The 25,071-nt window shown below is 45.1% G+C and overlaps 1 protein-coding gene across 1 annotated transcript in view; it reads right to left on the bottom strand.

The window, feature by feature from the left end:
• LOC135375831 (uncharacterized) overlaps positions 1-25,071 on the bottom strand; it is a 50,490-nt gene that overhangs the window by 14,332 nt on the left and 11,087 nt on the right. The window contains exons 3-4 of the mRNA XM_064608478.1: positions 6,432-6,506; positions 3,999-4,061 (exon numbers count right to left, since the gene is read on the bottom strand). Coding sequence (XP_064464548.1) covers positions 3,999-4,061; positions 6,432-6,506 — 138 coding nt within the window. The remainder of the gene's footprint in view (positions 1-3,998; positions 4,062-6,431; positions 6,507-25,071) is intronic.

The raw sequence follows: 25,071 nt of genomic DNA on the forward strand, positions 1-25,071 counted from the left end.
TTTCAGAGGTGTCTTAGGACACCGTGACGGGAGGGATCACGTGCCACGTGACCTTCTGACGCCATCCGCTCAAACATTGCCTGCCTTCGTACTGCTGATGAGGCCCAAGAAGGCCGAAACAGCTGTCCAGTACTGACATGGCTACGTTTGACTTACAAACATATGCTATACGTGCAGCCAAAGAGCTCCTGCTATTTTTTTCCCTTATACACTTGACAGGCTTTGCACTGGGCTTTCAGAGGTGTCTTAGGACACCGTGACGGGAGGGGTCACGTGCCACGTGACCTTCTGACGCCATCCGCACAAACATTGCCTGCCTGCGTACTGCTGATGAGGCCCAATAATGCCGAAACAGCTGTCCAGTACTGGCATGTCGACGTTTGACTTACAAACATTTATATATATATATATTAAATATGTCCGCATTTACATGGAACACCTTGTTTATATTCCGCAAGGCACTCTTTCTCGGTCTGAGATTTAACCTCTTGCATTCCATCTCTATTTGAAGATATAGATGTCCTGTAGAGGCAGACCTGCTTAGAAGTGATCAGTTGCCAGTGGTTTTAAAAGTGAAAAACTCAACTGGAATCAGTTCCCCGAAATGTGCAAATTATGCTTGATACCTTTTGATAGGGTGACTGTTAGCGAAGTAAACCATTTTGTCACCAATGTCGTCCTAGATGTGGGAACAAAGTCCATACCCCAGACTTCTGGTCATCTCCCAAAACGATCGAAACCCTGGTATAACAGTGAATGCGAGGATAATCGCAAAGCTCAAAATCATGCGTGGATTACATTTTGAAGGTACCCCACATCACAGTACCTTTTGCTCTTCAAAAAAGCAACAGCAAAGACAGGTGCAAGTAAGCAAAGTGGCCCTCCTGGCGCATTTTTGTATCTTCAAACACTCTAACAAAAATTGTTTGGGATAAACTTGTTTTGGATAATATATTAGTCACTCTGAACCTCTCTTAGAAAATCAATGGTCAGATATGTGAAAGCCTGGAAGGACAGGCTAATCCGCTTGGGCAACACTCTGAAAGCATTTCAAGCTCTTCCCACTACAGTAACCAGTTCCTCAAATATAAAAACAGGGTCGAGAAACAAAAACTTCCCTTTGGTAGTTGTGTGGGCTTGCATATAACCAGGCCTTTACATTTATAGAGCGGTTGAGAGGCTTATCATCTGTAAAACCAACTGCTACAAGCCCAGATCCGGTGACATGTTACATGCTGAGCCACATGCTTGTCCAAAAGTCTAAAGTGCTTGCTCCAATACAAAGAGTTCAAAAAATGCTTGCTTAAATTTTTTAATCAGGTCTGTGGAAAATGACTACAGTTATTCCATTCCTGAAACCCGGAAAGGATGCTTCTAATCCAAGCAGTTATAGCCTCGGCAAGACGTTTGGGCGAATGGTTTATAACCGGCTGGTCCACTTCCTGAATGAAAACCATTGTCTAGCTGAGTTAGAATGTGGTTTTCGGTCGAGGCGTTCGACCATGGATCATCTGATCCGTCTAGAGATGATCATCCTTGAGGCATTTGTGCAAGGAGACCGCTGTTTGTCTGTCTTTTTTATATAGAAAAAGCCATTGATACCACTTGGCGGCATGTTATACAGCTACATCTCTACTTGTTTGAAATACGAGGCCGCCCCGTTAGGTGCATAGCAAACTTTCTCGAATCCAGAACGTTCAGAGTTCAAGAGGGAACAACTCTGTCATGTCCATTCGTGCAAGAGAATGGCGTGCAACAGGTGTTTATTTTAAGCGTCACACTATTTCTGGTAAAAATCAACTGTGTGGCTGGTGGCATTCCACCGTCTATAAAGTACTCTTTGTATGTAGATAATATTCAGTTATCTTGTAGTTCCACAAACCTAAGAATGTGCTAGCGACAAATGCAGCTAGGGGTAAAAAATGCTGAAATGGTCTTCCGAGAAGGGGTTTAAATTTTCAGCAGAGCAAATATTCTCTGTCCAATTCTCGAGAGTTACGGGAGTCTTTCCACCACCCAGCCTCAAACTTGATGCCCATAATTTTCCTGCTCAGTCTGAAAACAAATTTCTTTTGGTCATATTTGACAAAACGCTGACATTCTTCCCTCACCCAAAGAGCTTGAAGGCTAATGTACAAAATCTCTAAATCTAGTAAAAATATTGGCACACAGGTCTTGGAGTGCCGTTAGGGTATACTTCGACAATACGCTCAAAACTTGATTAGGAGAGCATTGTCTACGGTTCAGCCCGTCAGACAGTACTCAAAACTCTAAACCCAATACACCGTCAAGGACTATGGTTGATATTAGGTGCTTTCAGAACTTCTCCGGTTGAAAGTCTTTAGGTTGAAGCTCAAGAATGCCGTCTGAGAGGCGTCGATTTTACCTTGGGGCATTATATGCTCCCAAAATGAGATGTTATCCTCAGCACCCTGCACTCTCTTGCATGAAATGCACATGTTTTGATCGCTTTTTTTATCAATAGACCCAGTGTCGCAGCTCCGTTCAGCATGCGACTTGCAATGGATGTTGAACACTATGGTTTCACTCCCTATAACTATTTTGTTGTGGAATCTAGTAAGATGATTCCTCTGTGTCAGTCACCACCAGAGTACAATTGTTCATTATTAACGTATGACAAGCATGAAACTCCTAGGCAAGTATTGCAGCAATAATTTGAAGATATCAAAGTTTTCCAGAACACATCGAAATATATACAGACGGCTCAAAGTCCAGTACTGCAGTGTCATGTGCCGTGGTGCCGGGTACATGTACATGGTGTCATCACTTGAAGAATGTTGCATTAATATTTACAGCAGGAGAGGTTTATGCAGTCGTTTTAGCTTTAAATTTCATATTGCAAAATAAAAAAAATCCTCTATAATATACAAAGACTCTCTTTCCACTCTCCAGACCGTATGCAATGCACACAAACAGAAAAAAAACACCTGGTACAACGAGCACGATATTTAGCTAGGGTGGTGGTCATCCGGGATTATCATTTGAAGTTCTGTTGGGTGCCGAGCCACACTGGTATACAGGGTACTGAGAGCGCAGCGCAGCAGCCCTCTCTGCTGAGATGACTCCCTTCGAAATGCCTTGTTAGGATCTTAGATCAGCTTTGAATACGGTGGTCAACCTAAAATGGCAAGAATTTTGGGAACACCAGACGAAAAACAAACTGCAGATATCAAATCCCAATATTCAATGTTGCGCCCGATATGTGCCCCATATGGTGGCAGAGTCACATTCTTCACCGTGCAAATGCAGCCGTGTAACCAGCCAGCGCTGGAAGTTTTGAGTCTAGGATCGTCTTGGAAGAAGCGGGGACACATTGCACCCCGGGCTGTATTGTCCAACCACCTGTACATCTCCTACGTCTACACGCAATTCTCATGGTGACAAAAAGGTGTCGTTAGCTGAGCAAATTTCAGCTGATAATTGCATTCGTAAACAATGGCCACAAAGCTAAAATGAGAGACACCGGATGCATGTCATAAAATAATCCGCGCGTAATATGCGTGGCGAAGACAACAACGCGAAGACAGCAGAAAAGTGACCCATCCACAGCGCATGCGCAGACGTGTGTAGTCTTTGCTCTCCGCAGACGCAATCGTAATGTCTCAGGTGTGCTCGACAGCTATCGCTGTTGTGAAATATCGCGAAGGACTCGCGTTAATTGTGCCATATTTTCTCCTAATCTGTGGATAACAGAATGGTTGGTCTCAAAAAGGGTGTTCTGCAAAAGGTTCTGCAAGTCTCTTTTCTGTCCACAAATGTAAAAAACGTGTCCTTTTCGATCATTGCTGATTTTGTTGCTTATGCACTTCGATGAAAAATTCGCAGATGGCACTGCATTTCTAAAAGCTGTTAGAAGCATCATCCGTCAACCTGAGTGACATATATCTTCTCATCAAATGTAACAACAAACGTACTAGGTGTAATTACCAGTACTTACACTGCAGCTTTGAGTTTGAATGAATCTGATGCACACGTACCTCCATATCTTGCACGATACTACGGAGCGTCTCCATAGTATAGTTTGCACGTTGAAAATATTTCTGAAAAGCGAGAGAAGAACCCTGGCATATTGCAGCGTTGACGAGCTCTCTTGATGTGATGTCAAGACCATTATAGGACTAAGAAGACATATCATGATGTATCACTGCATAGGTCATCTCAAGTCATAAATATGCGTGCTTACCAACTAAATTGACGAGTAATACTATTCCTAAACCGGTCACGGTACAGAACCGTAAGGGCGTATAACAGGGCAAGTGCTTCCGACTGTTATATGCAAAGCTGATCAAAGATGTCACAACGCGGTAAAAACCACTGGCATTAGTGATAAAATTGACAAGAATGGCGGTAGTAGTCAGTGAGTTCGACTGCTCCTGTAACGCTTCATGAAGCACGGCAGAACAGATGACGCTGCTGCACGCTAGGAGCAAAGTAAGCCTTTAAGAACCGTTTTTGTGTTTTCTTTGCCAGCTTGCTGCTCTCTGGTCCTTGTTGGACTCCTCAGGGGAAACTCGACCGCGTGCCTACCAGACGCTTAATGGGACTATCGCGTCCGCCGTGGTCGATTCCGAAACTACAGTGCCACTTTACTCCCCGCCCATCACCGACAATATATAGTAGACAGTAGACACCGACAGTAGATCCGACCCATATTAGTGGAGTTCTGTCTTTCTTTTGTTCTGCTCTGTTCTCTTCTGGAGTCTGTCTGTGCAATTTGATGTAATGCATGGCAAGAGCAGACGACGGATGTTGATAGCATTGGAGAATCCCCTCTCTGGAAACGTCACTTGGACAAGGCCAATCAGCGAGCGCCCTGTGACGCGGACAGGGCTAATCAAGAAGCGGCAAAGAGACCTTAGTGTCCGACCGCCGGGCTCTTGGAATGCTGTTTCTTGTCAGCGTCGTACGTGTTTGTACAGCCATGAGCGTAACAGCGTGCTCCAGGGAACATGGTCATGTAAGCACTCACACTGGTAAGCGCAGGTCGGTGTATCACTGAAGTCTTTTTCACTTAGCATGTTGCAGTGCGAACGCGAAGCAGACGAACTCGCAGACAATCACCTGCGCTTGCGCTTCCATTCGTGTGCCCCGCTTACGTCATTCGGGCTTAGCTGCAGAGGGAGTGCACCTCTTTAAAACTCGTTTTTTCATTTCATTTCATAATTACGTTGTTTTAGGAAGAGAAATTTGGCCAAGTAGGCTGTGAAACTATCATTCAAATCTTTCCGGATGCGATAGTCCCTTTCACTAGTTAAGGCTCCACAAACCCAATAGTTTTTTTTTTAAATGTGTGTTGTTGCTTAGAAGATCGAGCTGCAGCCAGAAGTATCTTTGGGTGCTGAGCTCAATCGCGTGAGTCATTGTCCGCTACTTCCCCCATACTTCCGACCGTCGAAGAAGCAATGCTACGGATATTGTGGGTGCAGCTCCATGACATTTTGTTTCTATATTGTACTCATGTAGGATATTTGCATATGCTATTCAGGAACGCATTCAAAGAAACTTCCGCTACGCAAAGAGTAGCTACCCTCAATTCTTTGGTCTACCTGGGTGAGCTTGGGTCACCGTTATCTTGTACCCTTACTCCGGTTTAAGTAAGCAAAAGTCTCCATTGTAGCGCCAAGGAGAATCCGCAATGTAGCGAGAGAGAAAATAGCCAAGTCGCCAACGCGCAAATTCGGGCGTCATGGAAGTCAGCAAGTAGTCAATTTTGTGCAAACTAGCAAAATGGAATGAATAAGTGAGATGTAAGATTCGCGACCTGACGCGTCTTCACAAAAAATGAGAACGCTTTCCCTGGACGATATGAGTGACGAAAGACGTGATAATTGGGGCTGAACTACAAGACTTTCTCTTGTAGTTAGTAGTATTTTTTCTGAATAACCTGCGACAAGTAACTAACACCGGCCACATTGCAATGCTCCAGCATTCTCAGCGAGATTGAAAGTATTGACTCTGACTCTAGATCCAGATGTTGACAAGGTTAGCTCAAGCATCAGGGTGCCTAGATATTGAAATGCAGCCCGAAAAGTCACACAGCAGAGGTAACAACAACTAGACGCTGATGATGGCCAGAATCGTAGTTGCGGTTCTCTATTCCTGATCAAATGTCAGTATAGCATAATTGACAGGAATGCTAGCAGGTTATGAATACAGGCGGGTTGAATCCCCGATGTTGTCTGGGAACAAGGAAGAAATGTTGTCTGGCTTTTGGGACGGCTACCATGTTTCGATATTCCAACCGCCTTTTTGCTTCTTGTGCTAAATGAGTTGATACGCTGAAAATTGTTCTAATGCAGTAACCAGGATGAAATCAAGGAAGTTGAGTTACACATTGCTATGTTCAAAATGTCCACGAAGGTCTTCGTTCTCATAATTTCCACTTTTTATCTATCGGGTGGGAAACTCACCTCGCCCATGTGTGCGAACATCACCATTCCGTTCCGCAAGCAGCTAGCTAATTGCTTGAAAGATGCTTCTGTGTCCTTGAAAGGAAGAATACTAGAGTTAGCAGAACAACGTCGCATGTTCCTTGGTTGTCATTTATTTTCTTGTAAACTGGTGTACGTATTACAAGCAAGAGTGTCAACTACAGTCCTTTAGTGAGAAGGGAGCGACTTCAAATTGTCTCACTTGCTGAACCAACTGTGTTGTGATGATGACGTTCGCGTTGACATCATTTGTCAGATGCGAAAGGATATTGTCACTGCATATCGTGGGACATGATTTTTATCTACATATGAGATATGCACTGAACAACTATGCAGGTCTGCCAGTTTCTTCCGAAACGTGCATGTGGTCATTACAGGGAGACTCTGAGAGAATCCGAAACTATTATAATGGATGTGTAAATAAGTTCGATACATTCGTCGGAAATGAGAACTAAAATTGGTTTGGCAGTCGGGGACTCATTAGTTGCCAAAAGAGCTGGGAAGCTCAAAACGAAACCGAAACTTCTGGAGGTTCCCTCTCCTACTTCATGTATCCTGCGTGACGTCACCAGCGGTCTCGTATGGACCACCGGCTGTTTTTCAGGTACGCGCTTTGTAACTTTCTCGTGCCACATGGATGATCAGTCATCTGCTTCCTCGATTTCGTTCTAAAATATTCCCCCCTGCAGAAAGCCGTACACTAAGAACACCAGTGAGGGGAAGCTGAGTGTCCCTTGACTGCTTTTCTGTCTGTCGAGGAGCGCCTAATCACTCGAAGGAAAATATTCCTTTTCTAATTATCTGTCCCACTTGGGGCCGACAAATTGTATTCACTGAAATATCGTACGGTACGGATTGTAAAGATGAGCGCGGTGCGGGTTTGCTCCTCTCGGGTACAAATTTACGTGTCTTCGCGGGTTGCGGGTAAAGCGCGGGTAGACCCCCACTGCCTCCGCGGATTACGCGGGTATACCTGCAATACCCGCAGACACAGAACCAGCCTGTGCCTTTTGGTGTTTGGCCCGATTTGCCACGAACATTGTACAAAAAACATTTTCCCAGACGTTCCACATCCAGTCCTTCCGCGGTGTGCTAGCTTTGCCATTTACTGGCACCACGTTTCTTAGGGTACATTTATGCTGCAGCATCGCTGCTCGCTGCTCGCTGCAGCTTCAAGCACATCGCTGCTCGCATAACCGCTAGGGTGCGTTTACCCTGCAGATTGCTCAAGATGCTGCTCGCTTTCGCTATATCAGTCGCCTAGCAGCGTTCACTGTGGAAGGATGGAAACGAGGAAAAGTGGGAAGGAGGAAACCGACTTCATCACAACTAATCGCAGGTCGGATTTCAAGACGCCAGTCATCAATGATACCAGGAAGAAAAACATGTTTACATTCCTAGGTGCAGCGAGCAGAGCGGCAAGCAGCGGCGAGGATAAGCGAGCAGCCAGGCTGCAGGGTAAATGCACCAACAGAAAGCTCTGTGTTTGACCTGTCATCGCCAGAAGTCAGGTAGTCCCCGGGCATGTTCAAACATGTTTGGCAGCATTGTTGTGGCGATGATCATGGCGTGCATCTTTGGCAAGCAGCGATGCTGCAGCATGAACGCGCCCACAGAGATACATGTGTTTGTTTCGTCATCGCCAAACAGCGATGTGCCATGTGCAAGCAGTGATGCTGCAGCATAAGTGTACCCTTACTCTTTGTGGAAGGGAGGGTGAGAGTCCAGCTGATTATGAGACTGGGAAGGTTGGTAGTGTGGGCAGTAAAAATGGGGGGGGGGGGGTATATCCATTAGAACAAAGGAAAAAGAAAGGAAAAACCTCAGGGGTAAATGGGGTAGGGTATCGCCCCTGGCGCTTAAACTCCTCATTCATCATTGTTGTTGTTATTGTCACTCTTTTGTTATGTTTGCAACACAGGGCTAATTTCGGCTATCTTTCGACACGGGGACTGGTTCGCTTCGCGTAGGTAAGCTGGAAACCATGTCAACTGTGGCCACGGCGTCTGACTGTTGGAAAAGTAGCTCGCTAGTGGACAGTGTATCCAGCATCAATAAATCAGTTCGTGTTGTGACGATCATATGGCATAACTGAAACGTGCGTGCGCACTGGCCTGCGGTGCACCTGCGGGTATGCGGGTACCCGTCGGAATGTGCGGGAGCGGATGCGGGTTGCACCAATGACATTGCTGCGGGTGCGGATGTGGGTCGTGGTCCCGCGGGTGCGGTGCGGTTGCGGGTACGAATTTTCATACCCGCACTCATCTCTAACGGACTGGTGTCGCAGTGAGAACGCTGACAGTTTTTGCTGCGGAGTCTCCCTAAGTCACAAAAATACGATTCCTCTTGAAGGACAGAAGAATGTGTGAATCTGCGAGAGCCACTTGAATAAATGTAGGATCTATCCCGTTCACAAAACTTGTTCTCCTTTCGCCTGGGGGAGGTGCACAGGCAAAATGTCGCATGTACAGAGCGCAGATTATTCGGGGGAGATTCACACATTGCAGCGTCAGCTGTTAACGGCAGACCTATCTGAGGTCTCACGATCCTCCACAGAAAACGCGCGGCAGGTGCCCTCCGCAAAGTAGTCTCCAAGTGTTCAAAACTCATCGTATACGAAATTCCCTAAACGCTGAACTGCCATTTCTCGCTTCTTGCTGTACACAGATAAACTTGTTACGTAGACTGGAAATGCACCTATCTCTGACCTCGTCGACAGACGTTGATTTGCGCCGATTATTGTGAACGGCACGCCACTTTATATAGCATCTACAAAATATTGGCTGTCAAGCGGTTCACAAACGAGAATTTGACATCGAAGGATAGACAATTTATACCAATGAGTGCTGCAAATTTAGAACCATTACTCACGGATGTTGGGAATAATGCGAACTATTTTTTCCACTCCTTTTTGAAGCATGCATACAGTAATGCCATTATTAGGCGACCAAACACACAATGATGCGGGCATTTCTCGACAGGCGAGCATTTAGCATATTACGGTGCTTGAATACTATTTACATCAGATATGCACAGACATTTCGACTGAGCAGTGCACACCCCACTTCAGGTGGTGGCTGATAGTGACGGGCGATTCATAACCATCCGGTGGAGGTTGAACCCCATGGAGTGACGTCGTAGTGTCGCTCGAATAGTTTCCGGGTCTACTATGTCGGCGTGCAACAGTCCTATCGGAGACTCGGTTTGTTGTGAAGAATTCTTCATTCCTCCCCCGTCACGTGCATGCTTACGGCTTGTTTTCGAGATATTTGACAATCCGGGGCCTCCGTCAGCACTTCCGAGACATTCAGAGTGCCGTGAAGCCTGGCTTAGAGTCCGACGGAGCGGGGCGTAACGACGCGCGGCGCACCGCCGCGCATCGCGAGCCGGCGCCGATGAGTTCATAGTTCGACGCCACTTGGCGAAGCGCGGCGCGGCGTCAACGCGCGACTACGCCAACCGCCGTCAGGGGAGTAGAACAATGCTCTACATCTGGTGGTGGCCAGCGAGCTGTCCAGGGCGTGGGCTCCGGAGGACTCGCATGTCCCAACATGACGTCGCCTAAGTGAGCATCGATACTGGAAAGGAACATCCGTGCCTATAAAGACGGATGTACTATAGCGATGAAAATAAACGACGGATGTACGATGGAGACAAGCAAAAGAAGGAGAGCAACTCGAAAGACGTGCGACTTCCTTATTTTTATTCAGTGTTCATGTTTGGGGGTACCAAACGTTTACAGTAATACAAACATATACAGCTCCAACGATGGGAACACGGATGGTCTTTAGTCGGATTCCACGGTACAGATACGAGGGTTCCATAAGTTTCCGGCCCGAGGTAGAAAATGCGCGCGAATTTGAAAATGCGATTAAGGACGCGTGGCGCCATCTGTTGGAGGGCCGGAGCACCACCCTCAACCCTCTCCATGCTTTTGTCGGTTGGAGAGCGGCATTTCAAACAACCAGGGTGCACTCTTCAGTTAAAATGAAAAAAATCGAGTACCGCACCGAGATAAAATTCTTGACAAAAGAGGGACTTTCGCCTAACGAAATTAAAGCGCGACTGGACAACGTGTACAGGGAAGCCTCTCCGTCGTACACAACGGTAAAAGACTGGGCTAAGCAGTTTCGACTGGGGCGAGAGTCCATTGAAGATGATCCACGCGATGGTCGTCCAGTGGAAGTGGTGACACAAGAAAAGACACAAGAAAGTCTCTTTTCGAGGAGGAAATGCTGAGCGACAGGCGTCTGAAGGTGAAGGAAATCTCAGAAAGGCTGGGGCTTTCCAAAACAACCGTTTTTTTGCATCATCGGCGAGGGCCTTCACATGAAAAAGGTCAGTGCGAGATAGGTGCCACGACTTCTCTCGTCGGTTCAAAAGCAACTGCGCGTCGTCTGTGCCAAAGAGTTTTTGGAGCTCTGTCAAGAGAACGAAGAAGAAATATTGAAGTCAATTGTCACAGGGGATGAGACTATGGTGCTCTACTATGATCCCCTTTCGAAAAAGGAGTCGATGGAATGACGCAAACAAGGAGAAGCACCCCCAAGAAAGGCCAAGGTCACGCAATCGACAAAGAAGATCATGGCAACAATATTTTGGGATTCTCACGGGATCCTCCTCATCGACTTCAAAGAGAGGAACACCACAGTGAATGCGACTTATTATGCTTCACTCCTGCACCGACTGCGAGACGCCATCAAGGAAAAGACGCGCGGTAGGTTGAGTCGAGACTCTTGCTCCAGGACAATGCCCCTGTCCACACGGCTTCTGTAGCGAAGGCTGCACTGAAGGAGTGCGGCTTCGAAGAAATCCACCACCCACCCTACAGTCCAGACTTGGCACCGAGTGACTACTTCCTGTTTTCTAACTTGTAGTGGGATCTCAGAGGACGGAGATTTCAAAACGATAGTGAGGTGCAAGAGGCAGTTTTCCAGCATATTTCGGACAAAACTTCGGGCTATTTTTTCAAGGGTATAAGAATGCTGGTTGAAAGGTGTCAAAAGTGCATCGAAGTTAAGGATGACAATGTCGAAAAGTGATACACTTGTTTCGTCTCTATGACTATTAAAAGTTAGTCGGGCCGGAAACGTATGGAACCACCCTCGTACAGATATGGCTGCTTTCCCACTACGAAATGTGAAAATCTTCGGTGCTGTTTTCGTTGTGCTGCACCGAATCGCGTCGGACTATGATCCCGGCAGGATGAGAAAGCGTGGCGTAGCGAACGCTGGCTGTCGGCGCTCAGGGCGGGCGGCCATGGGCGAAAACTACGTTGGACTCTAAACCAGCCGTAACTCCCGCCCCATTCGTCAGACCAAGACAAAAATCTAGATCCGAACGGGTCTCGAATAGCTCTACGATCGGTCAAATCACACTAGGGGACGATCTCTAACGGTTGGGAAGTTGTGGGCGGACAGGCGTTTGTAACGCCGTATTTAATGCATTAGCATTAGGAGTGTCAAGGTGGAAAAAAGCTGTATGTATGTGTGTGATGTGTAAGGTGGTGAGCCTCACTGAGGCAGAGTATAGGTGGAGATGTGAGGGGGAGATAAGTGGGTAAATGTAAATGAACGTAAATGATATGAAATTGAAGTGGTTGAAGGCAATTGAGAGTAGGAGGTAAGAGTAATTAAAGGTACTTAGAGGTAATTAAAGGTCATTAAAGTAAGACAGTTGAGTCTTTTATTCATGCTTGATACGCTACATCGCCTTGCGGCATAGAGCAGCGAGGGTACAAAACAAAGGAAAAAATGAAAATGTACATAACCCCAAGAACACACATGGTCCTGAGGATGTCCCCACAGTGTCATCGTGTCCTTCGAGGTGTGTCCCCAGAACGTCCTGAGGATGACAGTCAGGGACTGTCCGTGAAGAGTCATTCAGGTACGTCCTCTGACCGTCCTTGTGGGTAGCTAGCGGGACGAGAAATATTACTTTGTTTTGTTTGCCTGCTCAGACTCCCTGAACACATTTATTTTGTTTTTAGGCCGATCCTTGGACCCGATTAACGTTTTCCTGAAACAGAGGGTGGTCCAGAGTAAAATTCTCTGCCTCCGAAAAGGATGACTGTCTACGATACATGGAGCATTTCTCGTGGAAACGACAGAAATGCGCGATTCTGTTGCACTGCTTTTGACTTCCAAAAGGCCACTTCAAAGGACCCAACAGTTGGAGCAGAAAGCGGCTACTCAAACATGTTTATGCTGTTCAGAACCGCATCTTTGGGGACAGAAGTAGTAAGCACTGACCGCTGACTGCGGCAACAAATCAAGGGGCCTGGACACTATTAAAAGCAATTAATTAGCAATTAGAACCCTCACAGTAATGAGGAGCGTCCAGTGAGTCATTACACTAATTGGGGAGCATCTAACGCATGTCCAGACCACCCTATGTGTTGCCAGCACACAGCGGTCCTAAAATAGATAGAAATACAGTAGAGAGAAACAGTCTAATTGAAGATCAATGATTCCATCTTGGAGACAGTGGGCCAGAACGGCCACTGACCATCGCTGGGTCGGTGGCTACAGAGGCAGGTGACTACTTAGTTGCAAAGTATCACACCAGGTGGCACCAACGTCCTTCTTCTGCCCACCATTTCTGGACATCCTTGGACGTCATATGTGACATCATCAATACATGTCTGACAGCTCTGGACAAGTAAGGAGACAAAGGAATTCACACTGCTGTGAAAGAAAAAACCAAATATGTTAAGAAGGGACACCATCAATAGCTAACAACAAAAAGGGCTAAGCACACAACACCAGTCCACCACAGCAACAGACAGAAGAAGCAGATCTGTAAAGTAATTAATTACAAATAATCGAATTGCTGTAATTAATCACTTTTAATAATTAATTACTTCCAGAATTACACTAGGTTTTATGTAAATGTAACTGTAATTGAGCTACTTTTACAAGTAACACGTAACGCATTTTGAATTACTCTCGAAATTACTTTGAACGCTATCTGCGAATGCCCAATGTTTAAAGTTTGGGTCAGTTCTACACCGTTTCTTTCTTTTTTTTCACAGTCATTACCCAAAGACTCCATTTCGATCGGTACATTTTTTGGTAGAGATTTTTTACATTTGAATGTGGAAGGAGAAAAATTGTTGCACCATGGGAGAAGAAGTACAAATTGTGGGTGTCGACCTGCACTTCAGAGTCGTTAGAGTGTTTGAAATATCTTCAGATGTTCATGAAGAACAATGTTGGGCTGCTCAGCAGTGCACAAGTGGAGCGTCTGTTTTCGGTTGGTGGTCTTGTTATGACAAGGAGACTCGGCAGCCTTACAGACAAGAACTTTGAGAATACCTTACTCTTGAAAGCCAATGGACATTACAAGCTGCACCCATGATCTGCGCTTTGTTCACATACCTGAAGAAAGAAAGCCTTTTGACTGTGATGTTCAGTGTTTCTTTAACATGGCAAGAGACTTGTCCTTGTGTACGACTTCCCTAACTTGTTTTTCTACCACAAGCACAACTACCACCATCTTTCAGAACATATGCAATAAATGTGTACATCAAATCTTGCAGTTTGCACGTCGTTTGCCCGTTTCAGTCAACTTTGTGAATGTAATTCAGTGTAATGCAATTACTTTTTCAGTGTAATTGTAATTGAATTACAATAGAAAATAAGTAATTGTGACTGTAATTTAATTACTTCTGTGAACATGTAATTGTAATCATAATTCAATTACTTTGAAAAAGTAATTTTTACAGGTCTGAGAAGGAGTACAGAACGACAAATCTGTTCCATTCGAGAGCCAGATAGAAAACTGAATCGTAATGTTTTTTCTTCTCTATAAAGTCACACATCTGCACTCCAAGCAGCTACTCTGCCAAGTAACTTCATTGCAAAATTATTATGAATCATGCCAGCACTACTCTTGTTCCCAAGGTTCGGGCAGCTTTTGTGGAAGACAGAAAATGGCGGGCATGCATGGACAGGAACAACATCAGTGCCCGACGTGCACGGGCAGGTCACTGCTAATCGCAAACAAAGTGGGGACAAAGTTATTATGTCCGCTCCATCCGAGACGCAGGGAGAGAACTGAATTGTAATACTTTTTACTCCTCTAAAAGCTACACACCCCTTACTCCAGTTCAGATCAAGCGTGCGGCAGCGCTATAGTCATCGTTAAGACAAGAATGATTAACAATAATTCTTGTTGTCCTAAAAAGAAAAATACAGAGCTTCTATTTCGAAACACTCAAAAACAGTCCTCATCGTAAATCCCCTCGCCACAGGAAACACGAAAACGCACACCATCGACCACAAGAACCATACCTCGCATTTTCTGAGGCTCCACCTTTTTACACTAATAGTCACACAACTGCTACAGATGCCTGGAACAATGCAGCCACTGCATGACATCATCACATCCTCTCTGAGGACGCGTAAGCTGTGCTAGGCAGAGGGAAATAGCTTATACAAACCCTCCTATTATTTATTTAATTTGAAATTATTTCCTTTATCCTACTTTTAATTATACATATATATGAATATATAAAATTCAACAACAAAAAAACACCACGCATGGAATCTGATCGTAGCAATTAAGCACTTTCACCCCAAAAAGCTTATTAAAAGACTTATCAAAAAGCACCCTTGCTACTCATTATGAAAACTACTACCACTGCTCTGTAAAATAATAATTGAGGGCCTGGAACACTCAACATAATAACTAGGCTTATGTAATGCGCGAAGCACAACCTTTTCTATGCTCATATACTCATTGTCTGAGGCTACACCTATAACGACCGTGTGGAAAAGGCGCGAAAACCTGGAGGGAAAAGTCCGTTTCGTGGACAACGGAGGACTAGACAGAACACCATTACAGGAACAGATATATGATGTGATTGAATTCCTACTATATTATAGATTTTCACTCATTTGTTGCTGTTAAGAAAACCTATAACAAAAGCCCTTACTACTACTAATAAGCTGAACTAGAATTTTAGGAGCCTAAACATTCTACTCATTATGGAAACAGTTCTATGTATAATATAATTACGTTCTCAGTTTCCATTTCAGCCAAGCGCATCCTGTCATGCAGTGAAGCAGGCTCACACCCAAAATAATTAATTTACCAAATACCACTGAGGGTGGCGTGCTTCATAGGAATTTCTACCCTGTGCTGAGATACCAGCATTTCTGCTCAAATACCCATAACTGCAAACAGCTTACTTCATCAACATCGAGCAAAGTGAATACTATCAAGCAACAACTATCAAACAAACAAACAAACAAATCCACTTCTCGTGATAGAACACTAGTCAGCTGTACGAAGCGGCACGTATTTCTTCTGCGTAAAAGCAGTGAAAGAAGCAAAGAGCGGCGTAAAATTGCACGCGCTTTTGCTCAAATAGATATGAGTTGAAAAACCGAAGCATACGCTGATAATCTGAGAAAAACACCCATTTCTGCTATCGAAAACTATAGCAAAATGGGGCACATAATTGCATTGTCCCTGCCTAAAGAAAGAGGAGAACAAGGGTACACAAATTCGCTTAAGCGAACAGAGAAAACCGCTTCTATTCAGACACCATAATATGTATGATATACGCTGAATTTTTACAGGTCAAAATTGCAATAGGAAAGGCACTGCTAAGCAAGTCCAGACATGCGACAGGTCGTAAAAACCACGGGGGAAAACACATACAATTGAGCACTCAGGCCTAATCGCAGTGTCACTGCACATCGCTACGAAACTCAACAACGACATGACAACAACAAGGTAGTAGCGGCAGGTAAAATTGCAACATGAAAGGCACTGCTAAACAAGTCCAGATATGCGACATCGCACATAAAACACTGCTCACTGGGGAAAAGGCTTAAGCCTGGGACATATCATTCAGCATACACAAGTGAATTTTTTCCGCGTAAACTAAACGTGGATTGCTATTTCCTGCTTGGAAAACGATGCACAAATCCTCTTAAGTCAGCAGGGAAAATAACTTCTACTTGAACCACACTCTGAATTTCTACCATGAAACCAACAGGGCAGCGAGCTCTGTGACTACTCTACTCGCCTCGAGTCCACCTCACACACTCGATATCTTTCTGAATATATCCTGCAGGTACTGCAATAGAGATTTATTGCAAATATAATTATCTGCTGCATACTGTGTTTAGTATAAGAAATGTTAAAAAGTCTCGCTCTCAGCGTGTTAAATGCTACGTAGGATATAATAATAACAACAATGTCAGACATTATAACGTAGGAAATAATAACAACAACTTTTTTCTTTCATCATTTCCGGGAATTCTTTACTTTGTGCGCTCGAACCGCGATGCCACGTGTACGTCATACTCTGAAATTTCATGTAGAAAAATAATCTTGCGTGACCAACGCTAACACTATCAAAAAAGCAACAAGATAAGCATACCTATTCACTTGTACTCATTCGCACAGAATTCGCGCTGATCGATTCGGTGAGAACAAAACACACTGTTTGGAAACAGCCTATATCAACTGCCGCCACATCGCAGGCCCATAAAATGGCTGTGAGTGCCGGTGAATTAGTGTGCCGAAAACATGGCCTTCACCTGTTTTGCAAGTCAATTCTATTAAAACACGATAGCCCTCATTTCTTAACCAATATTTCACACAATGCACATCACTTCATCACTCGAGTCACACAATAGGCATATACAGAGAACATTACTTGTCAAGTCGGGTCCCACCTTCAGAAACGTGCATGCAGACTCACACATTTCGGTACTCACAACGAGCAAAAATCCAAAGTGTATTCACAACCACATAAATCCATATTATTCCTAAGGTCAATAATCATCCAACCATCATCAAAACAGGGAACACATATACAGGGTGTCCCAGAAAACGTGTCATTGAATTATAATAAAAAAATTACACCACCTAGGTTCACGCGGTCAATGGCATTTGTTCTTACTGGGTTTTTGCCACCTCCTCATGTGAATGTCGTGTAACGCAAGTTTAATTATGTAAATTTTTGCGACCTTAAGTCGGAAATTTGCCTAGTAAAGGTCACTTTTTTACCCCACCAATGTGAAGAGCGTGTCTAATTTAGTCAAATTAATGATAATTGACAGGGATATTCAGGAGCTATCCCATCGGAAAAAATAACGGAACATCATGCTCTACGGAGGGCGCACAGAATAGCGCACTATGAGTTTTTCAGCGCAATCTTTGTCAGTCCGACGAAAGGAGGTTGGAAACCCAGCCCTCCCCGACATCGCAGAAAGAGATAAAACAGGCACGGCTTATCACGTCCGACTTTCGCTGGGATAATGCCTTCCCTCTCCCAATTTTAGGAACTGTTACTTTTTCTACTATCACTCTGTGCGCTGGCTTCGGAACCTCCTTTCGTCGCACTGAGAGCGATTGCGCTCAAAAAGTCATCGCGCGTTATGGTCCGGTGCCCCGAAAAGCATGATATTCGGCTATTTTTTACGATGGGATAGCTCGTGAATATCACTGTCAATTATCATGAATTTGAGTGAATTCGGCACGATCTTCACATTGGTGGGGTAAAAAAGTGACCTTTACTTGGCAAATTTCCCAGTTCAGTTCGCAAATATTTACATAATTAAACTTGGAGTACATGACATTCACATTAGGAGATGGCAAAAACCTGATAAGAACAAATGCTGTTGACCGCATGAGTCTAGGTGGCGTAGTTTTTTTATTATAATTAAATGACACGTTTTCTGGGACACCCTGTATGTGAATGTGAAACAATAGGTGTTCACTTAAGATGTAACACGATATCCCCAGTCGACCGTCGCAAGCCAAAAAAGAAACACTGCAACTCAGGAATGCATGTTTGCTATACATCAAAGAAAAAATGCCGTCGTGCTTTTATGCGGCAGTTACAATACAGAAGGTCGACATCGGATTCATTTCTTTTTAGTTTTATCCGCTTGCACCCAAATATTTTGCAAGAATACTATAGAGTGGAGCGGGCAAAAGGGGGAACAGCATTTGCTACACACTGTAGCTATCATAATTTTCAAACCAATGTCGCATGTTTGGACTTGTTTAGCAGTGCCTTTCTTGTCGCAATTTTTACCCGCCGCTAGAATCTTGTTGTTGTCGTCTTGTGTTAGCCTTTGAGTTTTGGAGCGATGTGCTGTAACGCTGCGATTAGGCCTCAGCGCTCCGTGTTAAGTGTTTCCCCCGTGCTTTGTATGCGCTGTCGCATGTGGACTTGCTAAGCACTGCCTTTGTTATTGAAATTTTCACCCGTAAAAATCTAGTGTATATTGTATTATGCTGTGCAAATAGAAGTAATTTCCCTGGACGTTTGTGTACCTCTGTTCTGTGTTTCTTTACGCAGGGACACTGCAAGTGTGTGTGTCACACTATGCAATAATTTTCTGATAGCAGAAACGGGTGTGTTTTTCTCAGTTTCTCAGAAGTCATAGCTATTCGAGCAAAACTGCGTGCAATATTTTGCTGCTCTTTACTTCTTTCATTGCTTTTACGCAGAATATATTTGTGCCGCTTGGTACAGTTGAATAGTGTTCTATCAGGAGACGTTGGTGTGTTTGTTTGTTTGATAGATGTTGCTTGACAGTATTCACTTTTTTCGATGTGAATGAAGTAAGCTGTTTGCAGTTATGGGTATCTGAGTAGAAATGCTGAGCGCAGGGTAGGTATTCCTATGAAGCACGCCACACTCAGTGGTATTTGGTAAATAAATAAATTACTGAGTCTGCTTCACTGCATGACAGAACGCGGTAGGCTGAAATGGGAAGTGAGAAGAACTTGGATAACTTAATTGATAGTAATCTAGGTAATAACCCAGTTATATTATACAGGAGCTTCCGTAATGAGTAGGATTTTAAAGGAGCATGGAAATCATTTGGAACATATATTTTTTCACTGCTTGATATGAACATGCTACCTTCATAAACTGTCACGCAAAAGATTTCCTTCGAAAAGCGCGAATTTCCTGAGAAATTAGTTTGCAAAAATGCGCTCCGCGGCGACAGTCTCCCCGAAGCCGAGTCTGGCGTGTGGTGACGTCAGGCGGCCGACCACTTCATTGGCTGCCGGAAGCGTCCCCTCCCCACCAGAATCGTCTGCTAGCTCCGGAATCGTGGCGGCTTCCCGACTGAGATGCTGTTGCTATATATTTGCGTTTGACATTAACTTGCGTTCTTACATGATTTGTCTCGTACGTTTTGCATAAATCAAGACTGCGGGCAGTGTAAAAGGTGTGGCTAGGCATCTGTGTTGCCGTGACGGCCCGGGTTGAGGTGGATCGTACGCCGTTGTGGTTTCTGTTCCGATTGTGCTGATGTGTCGTTAATTAGTGAACAGTACTGTGCCTGTGTGTGCAGTATATATACGATACGACTAAATACATTCCTGTCAGTTGGAGATTTATTCCATGTGCCATTGTTTTATGCTGCATATGACGATTCAAAAAAGAAAATGCTTATTTGGCCACGTGTTTTGTAGTTTCACACAGATCGCTAGCAGATGAACTCTACTGACTTTATTTTGGTATCCATGTTGTTGTGCTTGTGGAGGTGTTACACTCCTGGTATCAGTAAGATATGGTAAGCTCAATGTTACACAGCTATGCATTTATCGGTCCGCTCTTTCGCGTCAGAGATGCCAGTGTCCATGCGGTTCAGAGCCCATAGTGTTGACCACAACACGGAGAAGTCATGATGCTCGACGACCTCTTCAAATGAAAGTCACTGCGCCGCGTCTTCATGACTATGCATTTGTAACCAAGAAGAAGCACTATATTTCAATCCGAATGTTCGTTCACACTTAGCAGCATCACTTACCAGCCTCCGGTACATTCGTGTGGCGAAATCGAAGCTGGCGGAGCTTAGGCTCCAACTCCATAAAACGTTTCGTCAAGAAGAGCAGACGTATCGCCTAAAGAGTGTTCAGTTCACCACCTGTACTTTCCACGACGTCCTATGAACAACAACGCTTCCTGATCGGTCGCTTGCCGGCGCCGCGACGCCGGAGAAACCGCAAAAAAGAAAGAAAATGACGGCACTGCCATATGACGCCAGCGGCTGGCAGCCGAGTGAGGAGGCATTTCTGCCGCGAGATTCAAAACTCCCTCGCGCTCAGGATTGCGCGCTACACTCAAACTTTTTGTAGCATACGTATCACAGGGCTCAGAATCGTAATTTCTACTTCTCCCGTCATATTTTATTCAGATCATTTCCATGCTCCTTCAAGATTCCTAAAACTATAGTTGAGCTTATTAATAGTAGTAAAGGCTTGTGTTATGGTTTTTCTGAACAGCAATGCAAGAGTCAAAATCATTAATATAGTAGAAAATCAATCACATCATATATCTGTTCCTGTAACGGCGTTCTGTCTAGTCCTCCGTCGTGCGCGAATGAAACTTTGCCCTCCAAGATTTCCCGCCTTTTGCACGTTGTCGTTACTGGTGTAGTCTCATACAATGAGTATATGAGCATAGAAAAAGTTGTGCTTCGCACATTACATAAGCCTAGTGATGACGTTGAATGTTCCAGGGCCTCAATTATTATTTTAGAGACCAGTTGTAGCGATTTTTATCATGAGTGAGGATTCTACTGCTGTTGTGATTCTAATGATTGAAAGTAGCAAGGGTGCTTTTTGATAAGTCTTTTGAGTGAAATACTGTGATCAGGTTTCATGCATGGTGTTTTTCCATTTCCTTTTTTTTGTTGAATTTTAATGTAAGAGTGAATACATTAAGAGTAGGATAAAAGAAATAATCTTGCGATTGAATAGATAATAGGAGGGTTTGTATAAGCTCTTTGTCGTGGTAGCGCAGCTCTACGCGTCCTCAGGTAGGGTGTGATGACATCATGCAGTGGCTCCATTGTTTCAGGTGTCTGTGGCAATTGCCTCACCATTACTGGAAAAAAGTGGAGCCTCAGAAAATGCGAGGTTTGGTTCCCGTGGCCGATGATGTGGATTTTCGTAGATTTTGTGGCGAGAGCATTCACGATGAGGACTCTTATTCAATAAGAGGAGTGTGTATGTTTAAAAATAGTTTGATGCTGGAGAATGTGTTTTCCACTGTGTTCAAGTGTTTCTCTGTGTTTGGTTTCCTTTGTTGTCTAGCAGTTGTACTATTTTTCCTCGTGTCACAATGCTCATTGAGCAATGTCCTGACGTTACCACACCTGTTCTATCTTATGATTTGTGCATGCTTTCCTTGTGTTGGCACATCAAGGTCTGTATTTTTCTTTTTTGACAAGAAACATTCTCGTTGAAGCAGTGTCTTGAAGATGACGATAGTGCTGCATTGCCCTTGATCTCAACGGGAGTAGCGCTGGCATGATCCTTAATAATTTCGCGATTAAATTAGTTCCGAAAGTAACTGCAAGGGGGATAGATGTGTGGCTTTATTCAGGAGGGAGAAAGCATGATTATTCAGTGCTCTGCCTGGCTCTCGGATGGAACGGAGGTGCACCACTGAGCTCCTCGTTATTGTCATTGATGGTGCTCCTTGTAGGGATATTCTGTTCTTTCTTGATTTTGGTAAGGCTATCTCGTCATTTAGTAAGTCGGTGGGATAAAAATGCTTACTTGCTACGGTCGGCTTTCATGCATGAAATTTTGTGCGTTTCTGCAATAGTTTTTTCTGTTTTTTGATGCAATCACTATAGTGGAGTAAAGGAAATAATCTGGAAATAACCATGCAGCTGCTTGCCTCAGACATGAAGTGATGATGTCATGCAGTGTCTGTATTGTTTCAGGTGGACCGTGTCGGTAGCAGTTAGAGCACTGCACGGGCCCGGGCTTACCTGAAAGCCCGAGGACGGTCCGGCCAGCGGGCCGGGCCGGGCTTTGCGTTTTTTATGCGGGCCTGGGCCGGGCTCGGGTTTCAGCCACCGGGCCCGGGCCGGGTACGGGCTTGACGACGCCAACCATTGTCAGGCATGTACCCGAACATATCTGGCGAGACTGGACAGCTGAATTTTAATGTCACTTTTTTTTTCATTGGGTATGGTGTATCATGATATCTCATCTGAGAACTATCACTTTTTTATATGTGATCGTGCCTATTTCGATAATGGGTCTCGATTTCACACGTGCACTCACACATATTTGGGGACGTTTGGTGTGGCGGACGCGCTGAGCAAGTCTGGCACAAGGGTCAGTTAGGTTAGGCGTTGGGACATATTTCGTTCCCGTGAGAGTCCTGTATGAGAGTCAGTTAGGTTAGGTGTTCTGACATATTTCGTTCGCGTGAGAGTTCGAGAAGGGGGAATAACACCGGTGCTTGCGTAATAGAGCGGAAATGAGTCACTCTTGATTCGCAAGGTATATACGAGGATGGTTCCATAAGTTTCCGGCCTGACCAACTTTTAATAGTCACAGAGACGAAACAAGTGTATCACTTTTCGACATGGTCACCCTTAACTTCGATGCACTTTTGACACCTTTCAACGAGCATTCTTCCACCCTTGAAAAAATTGTCCAAAGTTTTGTCCGCAAAATACTGGAAAACTGCCTCTTGCACCTTACTATCGTTTTGAAATCTCCGTCCTCTGAGATATCTCTTCAAGTTTGAGAACAGGAAGTAGTCACTCGGTGCCAAGTCTGGACTGGAGGGTGGGTGGTGGATTTCTTCGAAGCCGCACTCCTTCAGTGCAGCCTTCGCAACAGAAGCCGTGTGGACAGGGGCATTGTCCTGGAGCAACCGAACACCTCGACTCAACCTGCCGCGCCTCTTTTCCTTGATAGCGTTTCGCAGTCGGTGCAGGACTGAAGCATAATAAGTCGCATTCACTGTGGTGTTCCTCTCTTTGAAGTCGATGAGGATGATCCCGTGACAATCCCAAAATATTGTTGCCATGATCTTCTTTGTGGATTGTGTGACCTTTGCTTTTCTTGGGGGTGCTTCTCCTGGTTTGCGCCATTTCATCGACTCCTTTTTCCAAAGGGGATCATACTAGAGCACCATAGTCTCATCCCCTGTGACAATTGACTTCAATATTTCTTCTTCGTTCTCTTGACAGAGCTCCAAAAACTCTGGCACAGTATCTGTTGCTTTTGAACTGACGAGAGAAGTCGTGACACCCATCTCGCACTGACCTTTTTCATGTGAAGGCCCTCGCCGATGATGCGAAAAACGGTTGTTTTGGAAAGCCCCAGCCTTTCTGAGATTTCCGTCACCTTCAGACGCCTGTCGCTCAGCATTTCCTCTTCGACAAGAGACAAATTTTCTTGTGTCACCACTTCCACTGGACGACCATCGCGTGGATCATCTTCAATGGAGTCTTGCCCCAGTCAAAACTGCTTAGCCCAGTCTTTTACCGTTGTGTACGATGGAAAGGCTTCCCTGTACACGTTGTCCAGTCGCGCTTTAATTTCTGTAGATGAAAGTCCCAATTTTGTCAAGAATTTTATCACAGCACGGTACTCGATCTTTTCCAATTTAACTGAAGAGTGCACCCTGGCTGTTTGAAATGCAGCTCTCCAACCGACATAAGCATGAAGAGGGTTGAGCTCCGGCGCTCAAACAGATGGCGCCACGCGTCCTTAATCGCATTTTCAAATTCGCGCGCATTTTCTACCTCGGGTCGGAAACTTATGGAACCACCCTCATATATATCGCCCACATGCCACTGCGCGCTGCCTTCCCAAGCCAGCAAGCATCAAGCACACAGCGGCTTGCCGGCAGAGAAACACAGCCTGTAAAACACAGAGCGTACGTCCTCACTCTCCACCAATTAGCTGCGTCCTTTTCCTCGCTGCGCTGTGCTCTTTGAATACGCGGATTTCAAGGGAGACCAGAGCAGAGACCAGAGCATAGCGCACGTCAAAAGAACCCCAGGTGGTCCAAATTACTCCATTCCTACCTCGCGGCATGTGCAACATGTCACCACACTGTGCAGACAAACCTTACGTGTAACATCACAGTACCACAGTACCATTTGTCCTCTTTAGTAAATCTAAATACACCTCCGAGGCTCGAGAACACATAGAGCAGAGGCAGGCTTGACTGGGCCTGAGCATGAAAACAGTCGGGTACGGGTTGGGCCTGGGCCGGAAATCTATAGAAGACGTCGGGCCCCTGCTGGGTGCGGGCCGTAGCAGCCGGGCCTGGCCGGGCACGGGCCTGAAATTAAGCCCGTGCAGTGCTCTAGTAGCAGCGTTGGCTAGCGTTGGCTGTTTGTGGAAAAAACTGTGTATCCGTGAGACAATGGGATGACTACACAAGGAATGAGCAAGGCCCAAAGACGGCGGAAGGATTCTCTCCTCCCTCTTAGCCTCTTGCGGGTACGGACGTGTTAATGATAGATGACGCGTGTCGATTCTGTCTGTAGCAGTTGCGTTGGCCATTACTGGAAAAGTGTAGCCTCAGTGGGATTTAGTATGCCTCTCACAGGGTACAGACGTATGATTCGTCACCAGTGGGTGGTGTGCGTCGATTCTGGTGGATTTTGTGTCGAGCCGATTTACGATGAGGGAGTACTGTATGCGTGGAAATACTTTGATGTTGGTGAGTGTCTTTTCCACTTAGTTTAAGTGGTTCTCTTTGCTTGTGTTCCCTTCTTGCGCAGCAGTCGTTCGATTTTTCATCGTGCGATAGTGCTCGTTCCGCAAAGTTCTGACGTGCCCAGACCTGTTCTGTCTTATGATGGAT

The sequence above is a fragment of the Ornithodoros turicata genome, chromosome 1, assembly GCF_037126465.1.
Source record: "Ornithodoros turicata isolate Travis chromosome 1, ASM3712646v1, whole genome shotgun sequence".
NCBI classification, from domain to species: domain Eukaryota; kingdom Metazoa; phylum Arthropoda; class Arachnida; order Ixodida; family Argasidae; genus Ornithodoros; species Ornithodoros turicata.